The following is an 18,221-nucleotide window of genomic DNA, read 5'->3' as shown; positions in this document are numbered from 1 at the left end:
TCCAAAGTTTTTATTACCGTGTGCGGTTGCTCGGTTATTAAATGGACGTACTTGCAATCTGTTTTATGGCCAGACATTAATAAGCATTGTGCCATCACACGCACACAAACACACACACAGTGACACGCTATCTCACACCTACACGAGCAGTGTAAATTTTATGTTGCCTATTTCCAGGCGCCGCCAGCAAAGTGACAACTGCTGTTGCTCTGTTTGTTTGTTGTTGTTGTTGTTGTTCTTTCTGCTGCAGGACATGAAAATTAAATGTATTTATGAACATGCAACAATGGGAAGTCAACGTGCAACACCCACAACTGTGTGTCATATGTGCAATCTTTGTCGCCTGCAAATGTCATAAAGAAGGCACAAATTGTTGTTTGTTTGTTTTTCGGTCTCAGCTAATTTGACATTATACTACATCATATTTTTCCTCTTCTTCTAGTTGCAGCTGTTTGTCCTCTTCGTATTTCTTTTATTGCCTTTTTAAATGGCTTTTCGACGGCTGTCGGCTGTAGTGTTCACTCACATATAAGACTTTAAGCCATAAAGCTAAAAGAGCGATTGATAAATAATGTTCAAGTTTTCGGACTGCAAAAAAAAGGGTCAGCAAGCCAAAGGTCGATGATTTTTATTGCAAGCGAAGGGTGATTGTCATAGTAGAGTGAGAGAGTGAGAGATTGAGATTAAGGGGGATTATTATAGTGAACAGCAAAATAATTTGGAGCCAAGCCAAATAGAAAACAGACTAAGCAGCCTGGGAGAAGCATGGAAGTAAAAGCAGATCAATAAAAATCCATGTGACGACTGCAAGAAATAGCACTCAAAAAGATGAGACAGTGTGTGATTAAAAACAGACTAATATTAAGTAATTGAATTGGAAGAGAATGTGATTAATGTTTGCTTAAATAAAGTTTGCTCTTTTTGTTAGAGAATAAACAGAGTAATGAACATTTTGACAAATTAAGATAAAGTTAGATGCTAAAATGAAAATAAATAAATTATTATAAGTGTAATCTGATAGTATCATTTAATATTTGTTCCATAATTCTTTTAGCTTTTTAGCTTTTAGCTAAGATAAACAGAATAGTGAACACTTTGTCATATGAAGATAAAGTAAAATGATTTAAAACAAATAAAAAATCTGTAAAGTAGCTACAATATATTATGTGTGCAATCTGATAATAAACTGTGTATTATCATTATAACATTTTGGTGAGACTCAAAATTATGAATTTCTTTCCTTAATTCTTAAAGCTCTAATGATTATTGATTGCTTAAGTAAAGTTAGTTATTCTTGATAGAAAATAAACAGAATAGTGAGTAGAAATAAAGACAATTAAATAAATGAATAATAAATAAATAAATCTCTAAATTATCATAAATGTATTTTGTGTGTAATCTGATATCTTGTAAAATCTGTTGCGTCTCAAAATTGTGAATATTCTCCCCTTAATTCTTAAAGCTTTCTAGTTTCTTATTTCATATTTTAAAGTCCGGCCTCCGTTTGCAGACTAATCAAAGCAAAAGCCATTGGTAACAGCTCATTGCCAAATGATAATGGAAGCGACCAAGCGCCGGCAAAGCTATTAATTAATAGAAACAACAACAAAAACAACAATAGCCAAGAGACCGAGAGCATAGAAAGGACTCGGCTAAAAAACAAACCGAGCACAAAAGCAACAAATTAGCAACAGTCGCCACACACACACACTCACTCACACATTCGAAAACAACTCGGAAACTGTTACAAGGTCCTCAAGTTCTTTTGTTCTCTGTGGAATAGTCAAACATATATGTGGCTATTTGGTATCTATTTTATGATTATGTGTGAAATATTTGTTAGTCTTCTTTTGATTGTCAAATTGTTGCTTGAAAGTCGAAATTTAAATATTGATTTTGTGGTCCTTGAGGCAAATATTTACGAATTCAAAGAAGGTGCAAATATTACGGCCTCCTCTCGAATGTTGAAGAGGACAGAGATATCTTTGTCTTTGTCTTGGCCATAGGAGAAGGACAAAGAAGAACCACAAGAGCCACGTTAGCGTCAGTTACACAGTTTACAGTCAGTCCGTTCTATTGTGCATAATTTGCGTGCCTAATGAAAATTTCATAGATGCTTCAAATACACACATTATCTATGTATGTATGTTATGTTTGTGCATTTGATTCGTTTGTGTTTCTGTTTCTGTTTGCGGTGATTCTGGTATTTTACATCACTGAAATTTGATTTTGTGTGTTTGAATTTCAACACGAATTACGGCTGGCGTGCATTAGCTAATTTATTGTAGCGTACTAAACGATAAGATAATCTCTCACACGCAACGCAATCTTATCGTTGCCATCCCACATGACATTTTTAATTGTCCTAAGTGCCCCCATTATTATCGTCTATCGATTACGCTGATAGACATGTGTTTTCTAGTTGGCCTACTAAAGTTGTTTCTTTCCTTTCTAATAATTCTTTAAGTATGTTTTCAGCCATCTCTTTGCAGCTTTGCAACTTTTTGACTTATTCAAATTAGCAGTACAAAGTTTTTTGGCAAGTTCTGTTGTGCATTTGCACGCTTTCGCAGTGTTGCAGTGTTGTAAATGTTAGCAAGTTCTTAAGCTGCTGCAAATTCGGAACTAGTTCAAAGTTGCAGCGGATTAAGCGTCGGCAATTAGTATGCAGCTCATTACAGCTGCAAAGGCGAATACACAGACCAGGGCTGCACACCTTCAGCTGTGCTTAATGTTTACATTAAATGGCGTCAATTATAGTAAGCATTCACTTTATTTGCGTTGCGTCTTATTTAAGAAAGTGCGATAAGATAAGATAACTTTCACAATCGTGAGAGAGAAATAAGAAACTATTTGTACTGGCGAAAAATATGTAAAATGAAAAACTCTTTTAAAAGTGATGAAGAAACAGTGAAAATAAAAACGACGGTAATTGTAAGCGTAATCAAATAAATTAGACGAGAACGTGCAAGTGCGTTATTCTGAGCATCATATTAAGTGTCATTATTGTTGCTGTGGCTGCCACAATGACAAATGAATGAATGAGTGACCAACTGAATGAATGAATGAATGGATGAGGGCGGACAATGGCAATGTCTACGCAAACTGACTGAATGACTGAATCAACTTGACGCGTTGTAATACTTGTAGCATCATCTAGCGACGCTCTTCGTTGCGTTTTCCAACATTAAGACAATCATTTTAATTGAAGTGCCACTTGTACTCACAGCACAGCTCTGCCAAAATAACAAAAAACAAACAAAATGAAAGGGAGAACAAAGAGTAACGGACACGTCTCGTCAATGAGTGGACTTTGATGCTTGTCGACCGTCAAGCACATTGGTGCGCAGCGGGGAGCTTAGACGAGGCGAGGCGAGCCGAGGCGTGTCAAGTGGAGAGTATAAAGTTTTGTTATTGCTGCTTTTTTAGTTCGCTAGTTATTTACTTAAGGGCTTAAAAAGTAAGTGAACGCATACATATGTGCTGATGGGCTGAGTGCACTGTGGAAAATGCGGGTAAAGTTAAATTGCAAAACACAGCTTTTCATTCATGATGAACATTTTACCATCAGTCACTTTTGGGTGTGTAATTTAAGTACTCAATTGACGCAGCCAAATAAATAGTAAACGCTCTGCTCTAACTAATGTATGTATGTATGTAAACACACTCATACGTTTGCTTGTGGGTGTGAAAAGTGCAAACATACTCATCACTTTCCATTTCTCAACTCAACAAACTGACTGATTCGTCAGCGTCCCTCTCTCTCTCTCGCTCTCGCTTTTGGAATGCTGCGCTCTCGCGGCAGCGCTGGATCACTCTCAATTTAAGAGAGCTTGACTTTGCTTGGGTAGTTCCCATAAGTAGATCAGTGTGCTTGTATTTCATTAAGTACGTGCGAACTGTGTTAATTGTTTTGTAAGTAATTGTTAATTGTGAGTAATTGAAAGTTCGTGATTTTAATGAATGTGATGTCAAAGGAAAGCAGCAGCTTGTATTTTGACTAATCTGCGCCTCAAATGAACCGTTTATGAATTTAGTTCCGGTAACTGAATTAATTTGACGCTCGTTGCCAATTATTGGATAACGCCAAATGAACGGCAGTTGCTTTATCTAATCAAATGTAATCAATTGTAATGTTTAATGAACAAGTGTGCATTCAATAGGTACATTTTCAGCAATTCGCATACAAGTTACAAATCTTATCTAACTGCTGCACAACTGAGAAAAACTAAGAGCGGTTGCAAGCAATAACCTCATATGTAAATGTGTGTAAGAGTTATCTGTGTTAATTGTTTTAAGAGAGTCGCTGCGGCTCTCAAAAGTCTAGTAAGTAAATAAGAACTTATGTCATCTCTTTTTGTGTTGCAGTTATTTGTTATTTACTCGTTCCGATAAGAAAAGTTGATTGGGATTCCCTATTAGAGATGCCAGCAACGTGCAACGAATTTAAGTGCCTCTGTAAAATTGAAACTGTGAAGAGAGCAAATTATTCTCTTTGGTGTGCGTTTAATTGGGCTGCTGTTCAGTGCATTTTACTAATTAAGCTTCAAATTTATAATTGTTTGTGTGAATCACAGCACGTGTGTGTGATTTAAATAACAGCTGTCATTTTGTGGTGTTAGCTATAGCCACAATTGTGGGAAATACCCAGTCCATTAAATGAAAATTGAAAATAAATGCAATTGCGTGGTTGGTTGACTTTATCCAGCTTAGAGATACCCTAAAAATTATAAATATGCTGGAATTGTCAATTAATCACTAAAAAGTAAAAGTATTTTTATGCATATATAGAACTATTTAATAAAGTTTTGATGTTGTGAAAACATAAATTGCAAAGATATACTATATGGCATTTGGTTAGCTTATTTTTTATAGCCTCGAAAATTACTTTATGACGTTTGCGCGGTATACAAAAGTGAGCTGCGATATAAAAGTTTTGTTGTATGTGAAATTGGTGTTATTATCTCATGAATGTTGGCAATTATGTCAACATTTACGGAATATGCTGCGTGAGTTCCACGGTGTGTAGAGTGAAGGTTGTTAATGAAACTGTTCACAATAACTGTTTACACGAACTGTTCACTGCAAAAGTTCATAAAACAGTATGCAATAACTGTTCACAAGAACTGTTGCCAAGACGGCTCACAAGAACTGTTCCCAGGAACTGGCTTCAGTAACTTTTGAAAAGGGAATGCTCACAGGAAGTGTTCCCAGGAAGTGTTCACAGCGAACTAGTCCAAAGAACTGTGCACAGGAACTGCTTGCAAAGATTGTGTACACGAATTGTAAACAGGATTTGGTTCCAGTAGAAATGGTGCAAAAGAGATGTTCACAAGAACTGCTCCTAGGAATAGGTTACAGCAACTTTGCAAAAAAATCTGTTCACAGGAAGTGTTCATAAAAACTGTATGCGAGAAGTGCTTCTACCAACTGTTCACAAAAACTGTTCATAAGTCGAGTGCTTAAGAACTGCTTTTCAAGATCTGTTCTTAAGAACTTTACAGAACCTTAACTATTCATAAAAACAGTTCGCAAGCCCTATTAACAGGAACTATTGTGAAAAACTGTTCGCAACATAAAGTAAGCATAGAAACAGTTTAGAAATACTATTAACAAGAACTATTGAGAAGAACTGTTTACAAGAACTATTCAGAAGAGCTATTTACAAGTATTATTCATAGGATGAGTGCTAAAGAACTGTGTTAAAGAACTGTTCACGTGATAATCTATTCATGGGAACAGTATACAAGAACTTTTCATAATAGCTGTTCACAAGGACTCTTGAGATAGATGCGAATTGCAATTGAATACGGCAACTTGTTATTAAGTAATGTGTTTACTGCATGTTTCATGCCGCATTTACCACATGAGGAGCATAAGTTTCTCTCTGCTTCTTTTTTTTGCGCTTAATGTGGCATTTAATTTAAATATGAAAAGGTGTTTGTGTGTGTGTGGGTGTGTGAGTGTTGGCTTTCTCTGTAAGTGTGTGTGTGTGTGTGTATGTGTGTGAAAGGCCATTGAAGCTCTGTGGGATGTTTGCACATTTCTCATTTGACGCGTGCGTTGCTTTCACTGTTAATTATACTCGTCGACTCTCTCATTATGCATAAATATAAAAGTGAGCATGTTTCTAGTGGGCGTCTCGACCTTTTTGTATAATGTCCGTTCTTTTTTTTTACGCGTATTTCTTTTTTTGTTACTGTCTCTTTTTTGTTGCGCTGCTTATTAATATGAAAATTAATCACTCAGCAAAACATGAGAAGAAGAGGCGAATAAAAAAGGTAAAAGGGATCCGGGGATGGCGTTGAACAAATTTATATGCCATTTTAATGGCCCTATAATTAGCTCATTTCCCCGGCAAATGTTTGCCTTTTGCACAGTGCATATTGTTTACCTTTTTGATGAGCTACATTTGTTGTTGTTGTTGCCTCTTACTGTTGTTATTTGTTATTTGCCTGCTGTTTATTTGCTTTTTAACGCGCTGCTCTTTTGCCGTTTTACTGCGCGCGCGTAACACGTTACGCATACGTAATATGGAAACGCCTCGAATTAGGCTATGAAAATTTGTGCCGTTGCTAATGAAAATTGTGTCAGTCTGCCTTCCTTTCTGCCTGCGTGTCGTGTTGTTGTCTGTGCAGCACTTTTGTCAATTCAGCCAAGTCCATTGACTGCAAAGGGCGTAACAGCAAAGCAGACAGACAAAGATACAGAGAGAGAAGAGAGAAGGACGCAGAAAAATCCACAGCTCAAATGCCCAATTGGGCATGTAGACAAGTTTTTGGTTTTATTTTCATTTTCATTTGCCAAACGGGGCCACTTGAATGCGCAATGAAGTCCAACCAAAGCGAATAAGAGAGAAAAAAAAAACATAGTAAGAGGCGAATGACATTTCGATTTTTGTTTCTCCCGAATTTTTGCATAAATTCAACGCGAAGTTAAAGCACAATTTCCACTCAGTTATCATCAGCGATTTGTTGGCACAAAATCTGTGCTTAATATTCATAAAACCAAAAAGTGCAACAGCCCTCGAATATCCTGCAGCTTACTGTTGACAGTTTTCCCCCCACCCCCTTTCCTTTTCCCCTCTCGCACAATCTCGCCTTTAACCACATGCCTACAAGAGTGTTAATTAAGCGGCACAAAAAGTCGGACGTGGGCTTTTTAAATAGCATTAAATTGTCAAGTTGTTGTCAGTGTTGTTGCTGTTGTTGTCGTTGTTGCTGTTGTTGTCGCTGCTGCTGCTGTTGGCGGCTTAATTATTTTTATAATTTTCAGTTTTCCTCTTTCAACTCTGTGGCGAGGCTGTGTCCCGTTAAGTGGCTGCCGCTGTTGTCGCTGCTGCTGCAACCGCTCGTTAAATTTAATCAATTAATTTTGCTTTTTTTGTTTATACAATTTCCTCGGCATTCGCTGATTTACGTGCCACACAATGTGGCAATTGTTGTCGCATTGAAAACGTGTTGTTTACGTTTGAAATTATTAATTCATTTGAATGGTTTTCAATTACTAAGAGCTTTACACTGGCATAATCAAGTAACTGGATGGCAAAAAGGTAAATCTGTTTGCGTATTTTCCATAAGCTCATTCAACAGCGACAGATTAGGGAGGGAAAGTGGAAGATAATACAGAAATTGTAATGCTTAGTTCAGATTTTTAAGGTTAACATTAAAATTATCGAGGAAAATAAATACTTTTTTTTTATAATTTTAATTATTTTTCTCATTCTATAGTTTAAAGTTTAATTGAAGTAAGTAAGAAAGCTGTGAGATACTCGCAAGTCATTTTGAATAAGAGCAAAACAGTGCGGTATTATTCTTTAAATATACCAAAATCATTTACCGCAAAAATTCCAAAATATACCAAAGGTTATATTTGATGTATTGATATAAAATATTTCTTAGATCACCAGATTGTCAGACAAAACCGCTAATACCCAATTACTATAGGCATTCTTTTGCCATTCAAAAGTATTTCTTGAATAACTTCTACAATTTTCGTGTGATCGCATCCAAATTCATATATCGGGAATCATAAATATAGTAGTTATGTATTGAAAATCGTCACTCTACCTGCTACCCTATGGGTATACAAATATTAGGAAAGCATTTCAACTTCTTTATAATCTTTCATTTACTCGAAATAAATGAAAAACAAAATCATAGAAAAACAATTGGAAAAACTTTTAACTAGATTATAACTTATTTTCAATTGACATAAGACTACGAAAATATGGCAAATAAATAATCTAGAAAGATGTAGCTTTATTTTCTACGATTCTTACAATCTCTGAAATTGAACCTTTCATTTTACTTTATATTAATTATTACTTGTACTTTCTGTACAATGTTTTAAAACTCAACTTTTAATTTGACTTTATATAATTTTAACCTTTATTATTTTCCGCTTCGTATAATAACTCGTTTGAATGTCAATGATAGCTAAATCTGATTGTTGTTTTTTGCATTCAATTTAGCTGCTGTGCATTGACCCAGTTATTGTTATTTGTTATTATTTGACAAACACACAAAAGAAGAGCGTGCCAATGAAATGGCTTAATTGCTATTCATTATATTTGCTATATGGTTAAATGTTTTTGAAACTCTTTCTCTCACTCAGTCGCTTGCTCAATTTTATATTATTTAATTCCCCAATGGAAAAACATGTTATTGCGCTTAAATTGAATTTTTGTTGTTGTTGCTGAGATTGTTTTGATAAGAGAATTGTTGGAATCACCCAAGTGATTTGTTATTATTAGCTGCATTGCAATTGCATTTGCCACAAGTTTATAAAATGCCCTTTGAACTTTGAACAGCTTTATTTTCTTAAATATATTTGATATAAATACGTATTTAAAGGGTATTTTTTAGTTGTTCACATTAAACTCTTTTACGTATTTACTTTGCTAGTTCATTTGGCTTCTTGGCAAAAGTTTTGCTGGCATTAATTAAATCGATTTGGATTTGTTTTTGCAACTTTCATCAATCAGGCAATTGAAAATTACTCATACGCAGTGGGGTGCCGCTGGCTACTCACTCATTGCCCGTGGCATGGATAGAATGCATCTAAATATAGAATTGAATATCTGTCGAACACATATAGTTTCTTTCTCTCGCCATCTAAATAAAACAACTTGGAACAGTTTGAACGGCCTAAATTTTGGACAGCTGGCTGCGATGTGAGCTCATAAATGTTTTTGACCAAAGTGTACATATTTTAAATGTACACACGAGCTATTTATGTATGTATATATGAGTGTGTGTATCAGTTTGTGTTATCTGAAAGCAGCTTAACTTATAACAACATATTTTAAATCATTGCCACTTCAAATGCGAATCAAATTCACTTGCACTTGAATTCATTTATCAATCAACTATTGGCGATTATATTTTGATCAACCTTGCCTTCGATTTGGCCTACTTTGTTGCAGCTGCAGGGTATTCACAAGTCGAGCATACCCAACTGCAATTTGAAATAGCGAACTTGGCAAGTACGTGTAAAAATGCAGCGAAATGTTGTCGAGAAATTAACATGTAAATTGGCTTGTTAAAAACATTACTACATTGTGATAGGTTTTTATTGAAGATTTTAGATGATAACAAATAAAACAATAAAATACACATTAATTAGATTGTATTTATAGAAACGCAATCATAATTTAATAATTTAAGCATTGTATTTTACTCAGTTTAAAATATTTTTAGCTTTTAAATTTTTTGGTTTATTTTTACTTGAAAAGATTTTTATCTATTTAAAGGTTTTGTTTTAGATTATTTATTTTTTACTTATTTAGTTATTATTTTTGTTTATTAATATACGGCAATTTTTAGATTATTAAATTTTATTTACTTTTTTTATCGATTTACTTTTTATATTATTAGATTATTTATTTTAATTTATATTTTATTTCATGAAGTTTTTAAGTTTGTTGTGTAATTTTAAAAAATGTTTAAAAAATAAAATTTTCACTTTAAAAATATTCATATTAATTTTTTATTTATTGATTATTATTTTTATTATCACAATTTATTTATTTTGAAAACATTTCAAATATTTTTTAAATTTTCATTTTTGTTTTTGTATTTCTCAACAGCAACTTAAATAATCTCAGAATGTTTTTTCTTCTATATTTACCGCAATTCTGTTTGATGTTTATTTTTACACAATATGATGTATTAGATTGTCAGTGAATAAGATTTCATATTATTTTTTGGTTTTTTGTTGTATTTTGTGATGTTAACCGAAATGATTTAGTATTTTATTTACCGACTTGTTCACTTGCAATTAGTTTAATGCATCATTTTGTTGGCAGTTCGGCAGATGGCCAAAAGCAAAGGCAAAGGCAAAGCCAAGTTTGGTAACCACTTCATAACACTTGACAGGTTGCCCTGCTTATAGAGTACAACGAGTCTCTTCACATGCATTGTTGCTGCTTCACTGTTGTTTCCCAAAATTTCACCGAGAGCCAAGTTATAAAGAAAATCAGAAAAAATAGAAATGCTGGCAAAAGGTTTTGTTTCGAATTTTTCTCTTCTACGTTTTTGATTTTTTCTGTGGCATAGACAAAGCGGCGGCAACGAACAGGAAAAAAAGAAAGAAAGAAAGAAGACTAAACCAAATATTATAACAAGTTGTAAATGAAACGTGAAATTTGATTACAGTTGCAAATTCGCAGCGCAAACAAACAAATGTTGCGGATAGATGGAAAGACTGAAGTGGATACGCATAGATTGAGGAATTTGTGTGTGCAACGGAAAAATGAAATCAAAATTCATATGGATGCCACGTGCCCGCGTGCTGCATAAACTAATGAAAAATCAGCGACGTCAGCGACGTCAGCGACGACGACGACGACGGCGACAAACAATGCAGCTAAAATGCAAACGCCAACGCAATGGAAATGAATATCCATCCGGCTGTCTGTCCGTTGTTCCGTCTCTGTGTCCGCTTGTCCGCCGGTTTGTCTACACGCCTCAAACCATTTTGCCCATGCATCTGTTTATTAAAGCACGCGAATGAAAACACTCACACAACTACGCAATATTCCAATGCACACTCACACACGCACACAATGAAGTACGTAAACGAGTGGGAGTGGGAGCGAGACAACGAGCGCGTGTGATCGAAAGTAAAAGTGCGCAACGCCAGCGAACGCCCGAAACCGAAAACGAAACGAACCGCACGTGGCGACTAACAAGCGGCAACTAAACTGTAAACTGAGCCACGGCAGCCCAACGAGTCCAAGTCGCAGCACAGCAGCAGAACAGCACAGCACAGCTGGAAGCGCCAGTTTGCCAATTGAGCGAGAAGCACAGCACAAAACGAATGAGTGAGAAAACCCAAAACCAGATTACGTGATGGCGCCAAACTCGCTTGTGTATTTTTGCCGGCACGACGAAAGAGCAAAGCACAACAAACGCCACAAAGAGCGTCAGCGTTGAGTGGGAGTGTCAAGTGTGAGAGAGCGACGGGAGTGAGAGTGAGAGGCATTGAGTGAGTTCGTCAGAGAGAGCGAGCACATTGAGTGTGAGTTACGTATGGCAGGCAACAGGTGTCGCTTGCGGCCTTCACATGGCGTGTCTTTTATGTGGGCAATTGCATGCAAGTGCGTGTGTGTAAGCGAGAGAGTGAATGTGTGTGTTTGTCTCTGTGTGTGTGGCTAAATTGTCGACAAATTGTTTAGAAGCGGATTTGAGTTTTGTTCGAGTTTCGTGACTCGGATTACACTTTTGTTTTACTTCTTGTTTTTTGCGTTGGCTTAGTTTCGCACACTGCGTATACGTTATATTTATGCATTGACAATTTGTGTGCATAACTTGATATGAACTAAAAGACCAGCGCTTAAGAGCTCAGCATTAAAAGTAAAGCTTATATTTGGATTCAACTTACGAATGAATAAATTTCATGACATTTACAAATTTAAATTTCTTAAATTAATGTTAAGTTATTATTTGCAATACTCTGTGAACTTTAACCTCTGTCAAAACTGAGCTGAGCATTTCTGCACCATACCAAAGACGTGGCGAAAGCAGAAAAATGAAGGGAAATTAATGAAAATGCCAAGTGCCCTCATCACTTTGACACTGACCTAACCTCAAGCCAAACCCGCAGCATGCCAATTAATCCAATTAGGGCAAACAAGCCCCTCGGACATTCAGTAGGACTGTAGGAAGGAAGGAAGGAAGCAAGAAAAGTGTGGAGTAGTAGTGGAAAACCAAAATGAAGCGACAAAACCAAAATCAAATGCTTTGAGCAATTAACATTTTTGCACATTTCAAAAATTTCTCATTTCACCCCAAGCAACAAAATGCAAATGAGGTTTAAGATGGAGCGAAAGAGTTAAGTAGATAAAATGGAATCCCTTCAGTAAACTACGCTCATTGCCATCGCCATCAATACAATTAAAATGGAAATTAAACCTTTTGACATTATTAAGCTTAAATGCTTATGCTTTCTGTGTTCCCATTTTGCCCACAGGATAATCAATTATAAATGGAACAAGGCTAAGAATGCAAAACTGTCTCCAACTTTAATCATTCATAATGATAATTGCATGTTTATTGTGACAGTGTGTGAACTGCATTTACTTGATTAGAAAACTAATCCGCTTATCGTCTAATTATATTAAGCAAATGTCATAAATCATCATACAAATAGGCGTTGCCATCAATTTCAACAATCATACATTGGAAATCGAACATGAGCAGTTCAAAAAGTAGTTTTCATTTTGCAAAATGGATTTAGACAACCTCGATAATCGTTTGATGCTCTTGCAATGCATGCGAGAGAATGCATCGAATATGCGCATCGAGCAGCAGCAGTTGAGGGAAAACATTTCGAATGCTTTGATGCGAGCGCGCAACAGTTTGGATTGCATTAGAGCCTTGAGTGCTGAGCTTATTGAGATGAAGGCGGTTGTGGAAAGTGCATTAGCAGAAGCAGAAGAAGCAAGAAACAATGTGGAAGAGCTGGGACTAGTCGAAACTGGGGACGAAGGCAGAGTTTTAGCAGAAGGAATTGAAGTTGAAGAGTCTTTAAGTGATGAGCAAATTAGAGGAACTGAAGGTGAAGTAAGTTTGTCAGCAGGAGAGATAACGGGAGAGCTCCTTGAAGGTGAAGAAGATATTTCAGAAGAGATAATAGAAGATATCTTTCAAGCTAAAGCTGAATCAGCGGAGGATGCTAATTGGAATATAGAAAACTAATGTTGAATCTAATGACACAAAAGGGGAAAAACAGCATAATTGTAAAGTTATATATTTTTGTTATTATTGTTACTATTAAAAATTTAAAGAGAATGACATAGCCAGCAACCAAAACATTTCGATATTTCTACAACTTGCTGAATAGATTACATAATACAAATTTACAATAAGAATGTATTACGGAAGAGATTATAAATAAGCTCAAACATCGAAGGAAACTCATATTAAAAGGGGGAAAACATCATAATGAAAAGTTGTTAGAGAGGCTGAAGCTGCAGTTGCCAGATGAAGAGATAATGGGAGAGGTCTATCAAGATGAAGTATATGCATCGACTGAAGCAAGATATAAAAAAGATATTTAAAAATGAAACAGAACTATCGAAGAATATCAACTGGGAAGCTAATTTTAAAGGTCGGAAAATACAATGTTAGTTATATATTTTTGTTACCTTGAAAATATCTAAATAAAATGTCACCGCAAGCAGCTAAAAATTTTAGACCTTTCGATAAAGGATGCATTACAATATTTTGTATATTCGCATTTCTTCACTTTACCTTTTTTGTGTAGTTTCATGTCGTTGACTCTCAACCTTTGCTTGACCCAAAATCATCAATTATGCCAGGAGCAATGTCTGATGATTGAGCTGTGCCACATTTTTGTCGCATAATCAATACAAAGCAAGGGCAGAGAGTGTGTTTCGGTTGCTTTGCCTATTTTGTAATAAATCACATTTGCAGCCGCACATCAATTTTAAATTCTTTGCCCGTTGCCTTTATCGCACAGGATGCGTTGTGGATACCTTAGTTAACTGGATTATGTGATCCAATCAATCAACTGCTTTCAATTATGTTCCCTATGTGTGCGTGTGTGTGTGTGAGTGACGAAAATTAAGCGCAAATATGTGCACAACTTTCACTCAAAAGTTGACCTGGGCATGCAAGGCGTATACGTAATGTCAAAGGCAAAGCCGCTTTACGTCTTAATTAAAATGCTTTTCCGATGAAATGTAAGCTTTTTATTTAAGTGCAAAATATAGTTGAAAATGAAAAGAAGAAATTTAGAAAATAAAATTGTTGCAGCTTCTCAACTCACAATGTTCGACACAGCAGAGTGTGAATGTGATTGCGAGTGTGTGTGCATGTATGTGCCTGTGTGTGTGTGTGTGTGTGTGTGAATCGCTTCCACTCAAGCATATAGTAAGCCGATAATGCTCCGACAATGGCGCGATTGAGCAGCGCTTTTACGAGTCTGCCGAAATCGGCTTAATGTCTCTTGACTTCAATTCACATCGCATTCGACGAGTAGTCGGATTAAGCGTGGATGCTGTCAATTGATAGACCATTAAATCGATAGTTTTAAGCTTTGCTTTTTCCGTTTTAGCTCAGTTTCGTGTGTCAGACAATGGAGGAAATCAATTATTCAATTGCACCTCCCAAAAGTGGCAGCCATAATGACTGCAAACTACCGAGCAAATGTCTTTGGCAAAACAATGGCAAAGACGATTTTAATAGCAGATTAAAGCTAATGTACTTTAGGGGAGAAATTCAAGTTTAAGTTATAAGCAAAATAACTAAGAATAAACGTTTGTTGTGAAAGCAAACATTAAGTAACTACAATACTAGTTAAATTTGATTTGAATTCAAATTGAAGCAATCGCATTGCATTATTGAAACGAAATTTAAATCGATTCACTTAAGTTCAAATTGTTAGAATATTTTAAGAGTCTCTTCGACTGAAGCTTAAATTATGTATTTGAAATATATTTCAATGTCAGTTGGTGTTATTATATCCGAGAAGCAAAAGAGTTGAAAAAAACAATTGCATTGCAGTATTCTTAAGAAAAATAAATCTTTTTAAATAAATTTAAATTGTAAAAATATTTCAGTGGTGATTACGACTCAGGTTTTTTGTATATGAAATAAAGTCAGATTTTGATATGACATAGAGCTAATTTCTCAAATTCTGATTGCTAATTTCTAAAACAATTTTTTGTTTTATTCAAAAAAGAAATAAATCTAATAAAATAATTGTAAGCAGCAGAAATAATCTAGCAGTTTAAACACATAACTTAAGTTGAAATTAAATTGTAAGAAATACAATAAAACTAAGACAGTTTTAGACATTGTTTAAAGCAACAAATGAATATAAATTCAAAACAAATAAAACCTAAAAATAGAAAGAGCATCTAAAAAAATAAAATAAAATTGTAGGAATTTTGCAGCAGTGAGTAGACACAGCTTAGTCAGTTAATAAGTCAGATCTTATAATTTTATTATTCAAATACTTAAAGAAGCCAAAGAATACTAAATTTCAAATTTAGTCAACTTGTGTAAAAATGTTTTAATGCGCTGTCAACAAACTTAGTCTCACACCATAAATCAATAGCTGCTCAGACAGTTTGAAGCTCTGCTTCCAATCTGTCAAATTAAGCAAACTTGCAGCTTAAACATAGATTAATGAAACATTTCGTTGTCAGGCTGATCGATAAAGCTTTGTCCGCTTTTAAATGATTAATCCAACATCGAAAGTGTCACTTGCAAAGAATGTGTGACAGCCGGAAAAGTTGTTATTACACATTGTGTCAGTAGCTTACCATTTTTTCTTTTGTTATACTGCCTGTAAAAAAACCATATAAGCGTGTCGCAGCTTACCTGTAAGTAAGAAAAAAGAAGAGAGACGGAAATGAAATATTAACACAAGTAGCGCGTATTATAATCAACGTTTTGCCACTCGCCTGGCGAACTTTTTGTTGGCCAAGTAACTTTTGCCATTGACAGCATAAATAGCTAACGCTTTTGAGACCCACCCAAAAAAAAAACGAAAAAAGGCAAAAGAAAACAAAATGCTGGCAAGGGAAAAGGTTTTCTTTTTTTTATTAAGAAAACAATATTTGTTTCCTTGCTCATGGCTTGAACATTTTACAGCTGAGTGAAGCAATTTTTGTATTGTTCTCTTTTTTTGTATTAATTTTCATGATTTGATCGAATAATTGTTAACGCGTCAACAATTTCGAGGTATTTTCAATGTAATTCCTTTGACTTGAGTTTGTGCAACGCAGAACTTTGCTCATTACCCAGGCGAGCTATGCATGAACAAGCTTAGAGCTGATCTGAGCTCTCAGCTAGGGAAAAAGTCATTTGGCTCAACTATGCAACTACTTAAAAACTTGCCACAAGCAGCAGCGTGCAACTGCCACATGCTGCACAGGTGTCGACGTCAACCTCAACCGCGCTGGCAGGCGATACGTGCCACAAGTCAAACACACTTTTTCTTCGTTCGCGGGTGTGTCATTGATTATTCCAGTGCGAATGTATATTACGCATACGCCGCGTTGCCTAATTAAAGTGAGCGCCACGATGCTGTGGCTGTCGCTGTTGCTGTTGCTGCTGTCGTCGATGGCTGTGCACACAGCTTGAATGTTTCCAAATTATTGTGCGAGAGTGCTTGGCTTGGCTTGTTTGTTATTTCACCTGATGTTTGACAAACGCAACGTCCGACAAAATGAAAACAGAGAAATGCGAGAGCGAACAGAGAAATGCTTTTCATTTTCTATTTTCCATTTGCCATTCACAATTCACCGTTCACCATTTACCATTTTTGCCGCTTTTTACTTTTTCACATTTCGCTTGCAATTTAATTTTTGTGCTTCCCTTTTTGCTGCGCTGTTTGCGTAGCTGAAATTGTTTTCTATTTGAGGTTGCCCGCCCTCGGCGCAGACAGACAGACAGACAGACAGACAGACAGACAAACATACATAAGTAAAGCGAGAGACAGTCGCCGAGTCAGTTCCCCAGTTGGGTATCTATTTCAAGTGCCCCGAGGGCAATGGCAACCTGCAGATACTAACGAGTAAGCGCTGCTTTGGGCGTTCAAAATTGCATGTTGGCACTTTTTCTTCTTTTACACACAATTTTTTTTCTTTCGCCCGTATCAACACATTCGAAATACTCTGGCTCAAAGTTTGCTCAAGCAAAGTTGTCAGACTTAATGCATTAGACTTCACTTCACGTATTTTCATAATTGAATCAATAAATTTCCTCAGTTTTTTATCAGCATTTTTCTAGGGTATTCGCGAGTGGTGGCTAACTGGATTAACGTTGTCTTGTTCCCCGGAGAAACTAATTTATTAAGCGCGGCTCTTAATTATGCGCATCCTTAACTTTAATGCCATCCTTCGCACACAGCACGCAAATGAAGTTGCAACAAATTGTGGTGGCGAGCCAGCATGACGCGAGAGTTAATAACTTAAAGCCACAGTTGATGATGATGATGAAATGTGAAAAACAAATATGCGAATAATAAACTAAGCTGCGAGTTGTATTAAATTGATGATTCAATTATGGTTGCTGGACAAACATTTGACTATCTATAATTATTTCTTTTTGGAACATAAGTAAACGGGAATATATTATATAAACATATATACTTTATGCCTCCTCTATAAGAGCGAAAAGAATACTTATGTATATATTCTGAAGACTATGCAAATTTGGTACATCGATATAATATTGCATGCAAAATATACCATAAATATACCAGATTGTCAACCAAACCCAAGCGCAACATTCGTTTTTCCCCATATAAAACCACCTTCGTAAAATTTTTGTCTGATCAAAACCAAATTAGGAATCAGGAATCTAAAGACTATAGTAATAATTGTATGTAACAGTAACTATAGCTTGCTATTCGATTTAAAGATGGAAGTGGGCGTGTCAAAAATCTATAACAAAATTGAGCGGCGTGAAAATATTAAAAGTGCGATCGAAATATTTTAACTCTATCTCTAACAGTCTCTGATATCTAGGTATTTATACGGACGGTTTCCTCTGTTGACGCTTATATAATATTTCATATTATCTCTTGGCTAACAAAAATAAAATAATGATTCTTTATATAAACTATATACATTTTAAGTCTTTTAAGTCTTTTCAACAAAGAAAAAGTGTATTTCAAAAGAATTGATGTTTGTTAAAAAGCTTTCAAGCTTAAGATTGCTAAGGGATTCCATCTCGAATTCA

The 18,221-nt window shown here is 35.5% G+C and overlaps 2 protein-coding genes across 4 annotated transcripts in view; one reads left to right on the top strand and one right to left on the bottom strand.

The window, feature by feature from the left end:
* LOC133845853 (venom dipeptidyl peptidase 4) overlaps positions 1-18,221 on the bottom strand; it is a 91,698-nt gene that overhangs the window by 40,149 nt on the left and 33,328 nt on the right. The window contains exon 1 of one of the 3 annotated variants that reach the window (XM_062280453.1): positions 11,027-11,209. The exons of 1 other annotated variant lie outside the window; for it this stretch is intronic. The gene's annotated coding sequence lies outside the window, so the exon portion shown is untranslated. Of the gene's footprint in view, positions 1-11,026; positions 11,210-18,221 lie in introns of those variants that run through there. One more of the 3 variants, XM_062280455.1, reaches the window with a different exon arrangement.
* Positions 12,659-13,304, top strand: LOC133842069 (uncharacterized). The gene has a single exon (XM_062274981.1). The coding sequence runs from the start codon at positions 12,732-12,734 to the stop codon at positions 13,200-13,202; it is 471 nt and encodes a 156-aa protein (XP_062130965.1). The 5' UTR covers positions 12,659-12,731; the 3' UTR covers positions 13,203-13,304.

This window comes from Drosophila sulfurigaster, chromosome 3 (assembly GCF_023558435.1).
Source record: "Drosophila sulfurigaster albostrigata strain 15112-1811.04 chromosome 3, ASM2355843v2, whole genome shotgun sequence".
Classification (NCBI taxonomy): Eukaryota; Metazoa; Arthropoda; class Insecta; order Diptera; family Drosophilidae; genus Drosophila; species Drosophila sulfurigaster.
This window is presented reverse-complemented; position numbering and strand designations above follow the sequence as displayed.